Source organism: Sinocyclocheilus anshuiensis, unplaced genomic scaffold, assembly GCF_001515605.1.
Source record: "Sinocyclocheilus anshuiensis isolate Anshui unplaced genomic scaffold, SAMN03320099.WGS_v1.1 scaffold990, whole genome shotgun sequence".
In the NCBI taxonomy this organism is placed as follows: domain Eukaryota; kingdom Metazoa; phylum Chordata; class Actinopteri; order Cypriniformes; family Cyprinidae; genus Sinocyclocheilus; species Sinocyclocheilus anshuiensis.
The window spans coordinates 337966-346499 of NW_015539926.1; the positions used below are offsets into that span (position 1 = coordinate 337966).

Below are 8534 nucleotides of genomic sequence, written 5' to 3' on the forward strand. Positions count from 1 at the left end.
ATATATATATATATATATATATATATATATATATTAGTGTTGGGTTCGAGTCCAAGTCGAGTCCGAGTCTTTAACCAATCAAGTCTGAGACAAGTCCGAGTCCAAAATGGGCCGAGTCAGACTCAAGTCCGAGTCCCAAACAGCTGAGTCCGAGTCGAGTCCGAGTCCAACAAAACTCTATTTTTTATTAGTATCTTAACATTGTTTTAACCTTTACAACTAGAAAAAACGCAATGTCCATTTAAATGTAACAAAAGCAAACCTCTACTGCATCCTGCCATTTTGATTTTTGATTAAAAATTAGTGTCCTGCTTTGCTTAGCAAACTTAAAGTCATGTAACAGAAGTTATGGCTGAATTGATTTATGTATTGTGACATATTTCAGAGTGAAACAGGTTTTAGAATGTGAAAAATTAAAGGACGAGACTTGACTTTATTCATCGTTAAAATAAATGTATAAATTCAAGAGTAGGGGTAAAGGAGTAGGTATCTTGGTGAATGGGACCTTAAGAGTCCTTAACCATTTAAATGTAATCGCATTTTTATGATTTTTAATGAAATATGAATTTTGAATAATCAAAATTAGTTTGTGTCTGCTTATTCTATTCATCAGTGTTTGAAACATTAAAGAAGAAACTGCATTTTAATTTCTGGGTTAAAAAAAATGAAAAACTAAAAATGAATGGACGCCAAAGTACACGGATCCCTTAGACAGGGCATTTAGATTTTTTTCTTGGATGAAAATGAGGCTGTGAGGGATAAACCTGGTCTGTACAATGGCACACACTGTGTATAAAAGCCCTACATATACTTTCCATAAGTCACAGGCAACTCACACCTGTTTTATTTTTGAATGCATTTATAGTTACATTAATTACAATAAATTACATTATGTAAGGAATAATTGATGACAGGCCGTTGAATTATTAAAAAAATAATGCAAACTCAAGGTGATTTTGGATCCATAAAAACTATTGCCGCAAAGATGTTAGAAAAACTGCCACTAATACAAAAGCAAAAAATAAGAAAAAAACATTTAAATAATTAAAAAATGTATATTGTAATATTTATTTATTTATTTATTTATTTGTTTGTTTGCATGAAAAAAGTTTGGCTTCTTGCACTTAATAAAAAAAATATATACATTATGCATAGGGTTAATAAAATTAAATTAAGGTTTCTGAATGTTTTTGGAAGAAGTCTCAGGCTACATTTATTTAGCCCAAAATACAGCAATATATACAGACATATTATTACAAATTAAAATAACTTTTTTCCTTATGATTTCTTGTTGAAAACAGTTGTGCAGTCTAATATCTTTTGTGGAAACCCCATTACCATCCACAAGTTTGGGGTTAGTAAGAGTTAGAAAAAAATAAATTGATAAAAAGTAAAGCATTATGTTACAAAATATTTAAATTTCAAATAAATGGTATTCATTTAACTTTCTATTCATCAAAGAATTCTAAAATTTTTAGGATTATATTATATTAAAATACTAAAACAGTTCTACATTTTTAAAGTTTATATTATTTAAATGCAGCTTGGGTGAAAAACAAAACTTAATATTCCAAACTTTGTATATATATATATATATATATATATATATATATATAATTGGCCTTTTGTGTGACTTTATATCCCATACATAAATGCTGTCCCATGCCCCATTAATTTAAGTGATGACTGTAGGTACTTACAAGGTATTTCTGGCATAGCTTGCTCTGGGACATGGGGTGCTGGTTCCTCTTCAGGCCTTGCAGTTAGACTGTCCCCTTGAAGCCTAAAAAATACAAAAATTGAGCATAAAAGGTTTTAATTTCAAATAAGTGGCTTGCATTTCTCCCCACAGTTATGATAGCTGTGGAAGATAACAGTGAAACTACTATCATGTTCTCCTTTCAGAGTAAACTCTCTGCTGAGGCTATGAAAGAACTCTGTGTAATGGATCAGTATCAAATAAAATCTCTATTTTTACCCAGTGTCTTTGCTGGATGAGAACAAGTGGAGACAGTGAGTCTCTATTCATAAAAGGTGATGAGACCGTGCCAAAGCAGTCTATTTGTCTTATCACTATCACGGGAGGATGAGGATATGGGCAGGCTGGAATGTAGACAGAGTGTAACATAGGGGAACGCTTAAGAGCTGACAGCAATCTACTAATCGCCAAACTGTGCAGCTGTCTCAAACACCCATCATTTATGATGTCCTATCTCAGAGGATGCTGGGATTAGGAGCTTGTCTAAAGAGGGCTTGTTCTTAAAGGAACAGTTCATCCAAAAATATGCTCATCATTTACTCAATCTCAAAAGCCGATATTTTTAATGGGCCTTTTTTTGCCATTTTTCGGAGCTTGATAGCATGAACATAATGTCTAACATCTCCTTTTGTGGTCTAGGAAAGAAAGAAAGGCAACAAAGTTGTCATTTTCAGGTGAATTATCTCTTTATGGCCATCTTACTATATATACTACCATGATCCTAAAAGGAATACTTCACACAAAAATAAAAATTTAGTTAAAATATAGTCATTCTCAGGCTATCCAAGATAGAGAAGAGTTTGTTTCTTAACCAGAACATGTGTAAGGAAAGTTAGCATTATATCACTTGCTCACCAATGGATCCTCTGCAGTGAATGTGTGCCGTCAGAATGAGTCGAACAGCTGATAAAAGCATCACGGTAATCCACAAGTAATCCACATGACTCTAGTCCATCAGTTAATGCTTTGTGAAGCAAAAAGCTGTATGTTTTTATTAAAATAAAATACATAATTTTAACTTCAAACCACTGCTCTATCCATAATATTGCTTTCTCCAGTGAAAAGGTAATTTTGTCTGAATCAGTAGAGAAATATGCACAGAAAAAAAGCACCATTTACAAGCAAAAACAGTCCAAAACAAAAACAAATATGGTGGATTTGATGTGAAAGGACAACAGGAAATTGTTTTTTTCACTGGAGGATGTGTTTGGATTATGGACTGGTATTTTGGCCAGACGTGACTGTTTAAATTTAAAATGCCTTAATGATGTATTCGTTTTTTTACAAACACACAGCTTTTTGCTTCACAAGATGTTTACTGATGGACTGAGTTGTGTGGATTACTTGCGGATTATTGTGATGTTTTTATCAGCTGTTTGGACTCTCATTTTGACAGCACCCATTCACTCTATTGGTGAGCAAGTGTTGTATAGCTAAATTTCTCCAAATCTGTTCTGATGAGGAAACAACTAATCTACATGTTGGAGTAAATGTTCAGCAAACCTTTATATTTGAGTGAACTATTCCTTTAAGGCAGGGAAAATCAGTATGCTTAAAAATATACAGTATATACTGTATATATATTTTGTGTGGCCAGGATCATACCAGATGATTTAAGTAGGCGCATCCTATTAAAACGTTCCAGTCTCACAAATTTCCTAGAGTGGAAAATGAAGACCTACAGCAGTGTAATTGTCATACCTTATTCTTCAACAATGCCGTATTCGCAAACTGTTATTTTGGAGCGGTTTCACTTCAGAACTGTAAATCACCAAATGCTGTACTTAGCAAATGACAGGCTTGATTCATTTCACATTTCTCGGCGTTGCCATTGCGTGCCTTTTCCCGTAAGCAATCAGGGCAGCTAATAAGCATGATCATCACAAAAGAAAACAACTCCTTCTCTTTTTACCGCTTTACCTGCCTTGCTGTTTCACTGCAGCTTCTGCGACTTTATTTTTCTCTCCGTCTATCCATATATCAAATCCACCCATAACTTTCTCCCTCATTCTCTCTCATACGTACAGAAGCCACTGAGAAAAAACAGATCTGGCCTAGCCCACCATCTGAGGCAGTTCCTTTTCATACAGCATCATTTTTGGAATGAATAATTAAAATAATGATGGTGCATGACTCACACAGCTGTGCTTGATCGGGTCAGTCCCCCCATAATAGCAGAGAGGGGTCGGATCTCGGATGCTTTTGGCAGCTTTGGCTCAGGTTTGCTTTAAAAGGCTACTCTGTGCTTTATAAACAATTATAACATATTGCATTTTATAGTACCCACTCATGTCCTGCAATGGATCAGATGCACTTTTTCATTCATGTACCCTATACGTAATATAAAAGTGTCATATCTGTTGCCAATTTAAGGAGCAGATGAAATCGGAGAGCGATTGTGCTACTTCCAGATGAGCTGTTTCCTAAGCATGTGTGGCTGTAGTCTACCACCTCATCCATCACATGAAGAGGGCAGACACGGGCAGATAAGGAATAAATATCAGTTTATTGAGAGATCCCAGAATAATGTCTGCTGAAAATTCAGCTTTGAATTAGGGCTGCCCTCGACTAAGGATTTTTCTGGTCGACTAGTAGTCATTCATTTTATGAATTAGTCGACTATTTGCACGTTTATTAATAAACCATTTAAATTTAATTGTAATTGCCTACCTAGCCTAATAAGCGCTCAAGCACACGCATAAAGCTTGCCACAGCGCACAAGCAGAAGTAATGATTATGAATGTGTCAGGGAAAAACAGTAATGAGACTGCATTAACATTTTAATAATTTGATAAACTAGTGCTTTCTTTGTTTTCGGCTTAAGTCAGGTGATGAAGTCAGCGACACTGACTCGTCATCTCCGCAGTAGTGGATGCGCCTGTATGCACCCTATAGATATATTTTTAATGTCTGTAAGGCAAAGATATATACACGGAGCTCGAGCTCAAGTTCACAGAGATAGAGACGGCAGAAAGCGCATCATGTTTGCTTTCATTATTTTACAAAAGCGCAATGTTTTGTTGTTATTGTTGTGAGTGCACACAAATAAACGTAGACTCTTTACAGATTCGAAAGATGTACTATTCTTATCTGTATGAGCAAAAATGACGGAGTATTTTAGGAGTAAGTGATCGCACCGGCGCTTCCATCTGTGCTGCAGTGAGCGCGCTACTGTTCAGCTTCCACACTCCACACAGACACTTGAATATAGCGCACATTTCTCTAGGTTAACATTAGAGTGAGTGGCCATGTAAAGTTGCTAATACTTACATATATCAGATGATAAGCCATATTTGAGGTAGATGATTGATAGGCAAGTGTTTGGATGTCTTGCCCGACAGACTGCGTGACTTCGCCTGTGGATTTTTTTTTTCTGCGACTAAGCGACTAATAAAATTTTGGTCGACCAAGCCTCTTCTAGTCGACTAACGGTTAGTCGACTATTAGGGGGCAGCCCTAGAATTCACAGATATATATATTTTAAACAAATTAAAACAGAAAATTATATTTTCAAATTTTCACAATACTGTTTTTACTGTATAAAATAAATACTGTATTTAAACAAATGCTGCCTTGGTGAACATAAGAGACTTTAAAATATATATATTAAACACTTTTAAATGGTAGTGCATTTCTTAGAATTTTCTTACTTTAGAATAAAATTGGCATTCAGATTATTGCCCATATAGACACCACCAATAAATCAGTGAATCCACTGAATGAACTTGACGGGCTTAAGTATAATATTACATGTTTTAACGGTGTCTAACAGACTTTCCGGACTGCTGTTAAATACTGTGTTCTTCACTCATTGACCACTTGAGATAACAAATGTCCAGATAAAAGGATTCCTAAGTCTGAGCCTAAGAAAATGTGAAGAATGCTGCCTGGGTCTTCCAAGTAGCCACATGCCCAGGCAAAGAAACAGAGAAGAAAACAGAGAGAGAGAGAGAGAGAGATGGGCATCAGTTTCCTCACATTATATAGTTGCTGCTGTTTGGCAAGTATACTGTATATGAAGAGCTTCCAGATGTACAAACAGACACTTATAGGATCAGTTAGAGAATCACTTGGACTGATTCAATCCGATTCATGAATGAATTATTCAGATGAACTCTTCAGGTTTTCAGAATCAAAAGAATGCTGTGTTCATGAAACGGACATCACTGACAAAAAAAAATCAATGCAAGAAACCCAAGCTCTGATCCAAATATGTAACCGGGATGGGACGTATCCACAATCCTGTGCTTTTAACCTGTGATATAAACAAATGAGCATCCACATCAATGTGATAAACAGTGCACAAACAAACAGTGATTGTGTGATAAAAGTGCAAAGATGTGTTCAGCATCTCGCAGACTTTGAAGAATGCCTAAAGTATCTGTGGTGAATCTGATATGGGGCAGAAATGAAAAGCAAAAAAGAAAGAGCCAAACAAAACAAATGTGGGGGGATGTAGGAGCATGGCAGCCATTGAACCGAGCAGATTGTTTCATATCAGAGCCTGGCATCGGACATGAGCGCTGAGGCACCCTATCACAGCCAACAGTGTTAAATGTGAGCATACTGCCCAGCCACAAACTACACACCAGGAAATAAAAACAGAAAACAAGTGATAATGAAGATTATCTGTTTTCTAGAATGCTTTTAAGATATGTATGCTTTCTCTCATCCATAGATGGGTGTTTCTTCAACTTTTGACACTTTTATGTCCTGGGGTAATTTTTAATCTAAAATAACAGATTCTTTTTTGTTGCTGTTGTTATATGAATGTCACATTAAAACAGTCTTGAACCATTTTAAAGTTTTTCCTTTATTTCTGCTACTTTTTAAATGCTTTCTTTATAAACAACTGTAAATAATATGAATATAAGATAATTATTGCATGTTTAAAATATGAATATCTAAACAAAGAGAAATAAACACAATGTGTTAAAATTATTTATATACACTAACATTCAAACGTTCAAACATTCAAATTGTATTTTATTTTATTTTATTCAGCAAGGATGCATTAAACCATGTGTCACTAATGATTGGAATAATGGCTGCAGAAAATTCATCTTTGTCATCATAGGAATAAATAAAACTGTACATATATTAAAACATTTCTTCTAAATTGTAATTAAAAAAAAACATACCAACCCCAAAATGTAAAGGTTGTGTGCATAAACAAAGTTCAATGAAGTTTCATTAAAATGTATGAATAATAAGACACAATGTGTACAAAAAAATATGCTAAACATGTTATTTAAATAGAATATATTTTATTATATTTTATATTTTTATATATTATTATATATTTTTTTATTTATTATTTCTATTTCCAGTCAAGGTGTCAAATTATGCAAAAAGTGAGAAAATATTTAACTGTGTATTTAGAATGCATAAAATTGTAGCTGTTAAATTTACCTTAACAAGACAGAGGAGTCAACCATTTTATATATATATAAAAAACAATGTCCATTCCACATTTATTATTTCTGAAACAGAATGCTAATTAAAATGTTTTGTAAATGACAGAGTGGTGGAAATGGTCATGACTTACAGAAAACAGTCACAGTTAATCAGTGTTCATGGACAAATTAATTGAACTAGTGAGAGCATGAAAAGTGTGTTTTAAGAGAGTTAAGTTCCTTTTCTAACAATTCAAAAGGCCAAAAGTTCCCATAGTTGAAGAAACACCAGATGCGTAGATTTAAGATGACTGCACACGTCATAGTCGCCTCAGTAAGATGAACGTTGTGCATTACCTCAGCTTGTACTCATTCACCTTTAGCTCTCAGAGCTTTGACTCTAGATTGCTGGAACGCTGTGTGTGGCCCTCATATCCGGCTGAAAGGGGTTCGGTTGTGGCCTCTATGCAAACAGAGGTCAGAATACGTGACTCGTGACTTGACTAAGATATATGACAGTGCATTCTAGTGCGGACCCGATGATGACATTTTTCACATTGTGTTTACCCTTGGCTTGTTAAATGGAGGTTTGCAGAGGTGGCGACGCTCACAGGTTGAGGGGCAGCTTTACTAGTGTGGTGAAGTCATTGAGTAGAGAGCTGTTGGTAAATATTGAGCTGTGTAAATATTTACCTTGCACACCTTGAGCAGATGTTGAGAGTGACTTTGGCCTGGGGCTCTGAACAGTAGGAGCTGCGGCCCTGGCTGAACTTACTGCCAGACGGCAACAGGCCTGTGACCCCCTCCATTCGCAGGTCATCCAGATCCTCTGAGAGAAACAGAGACAGAGAAAGAAAGACAGATCAAAATGCTGATGATTTGAACCCTCAGGTTATGATCAGATGGAATTTACTGCCTTTGTTTGGAGTCAAAAAGATCCTGATGAGGTATGTGTAAATACATTTTAAAAAATTATCTATTTTTTATAATAATATTAATCACACTTTTATATTATTTTTATATTTAAATGTTACTGAAATATTTATAATAATTATAATAACAATACCAACAATTATTATTAATATTACTATTATTAAAAAATATACATTATTGTTATTAATTATTATTATTATAGTTTATATCATTATTAAAACATGTCAAATGTAATATGTAACCATTTTAATCATTTCATTTGTTTCTTTATAATGACAATGACAATAATAATAATAATAATAATAATAATATATTATTAAAGACAAATCATTAAATCAATCAGAGAAAATAAAAAATCACTGGATTTAATTATGTTTTATACATTGAGTTCTCTGACATTTTTCTCTTTCAGATTTTTTTTTTTGTTTTTTTGGGGGGGGGGGGTT

At 34.4% G+C, this 8534-nt stretch overlaps 1 protein-coding gene across 1 annotated transcript in view; it reads right to left on the reverse strand.

Annotated features, from left to right (window-relative positions):
- The window catches only part of cunh8orf34 (chromosome unknown C8orf34 homolog), a 91835-nt gene that overhangs the window by 32247 nt on the left and 51054 nt on the right, over positions 1-8534 (reverse strand). Inside the window, exons 8-9 of the mRNA XM_016483778.1 lie at positions 7849-7984; positions 1701-1783 (exon numbers count right to left, since the gene is read on the reverse strand). Coding sequence (XP_016339264.1) covers positions 1701-1783; positions 7849-7984 — 219 coding nt within the window. The remainder of the gene's footprint in view (positions 1-1700; positions 1784-7848; positions 7985-8534) is intronic.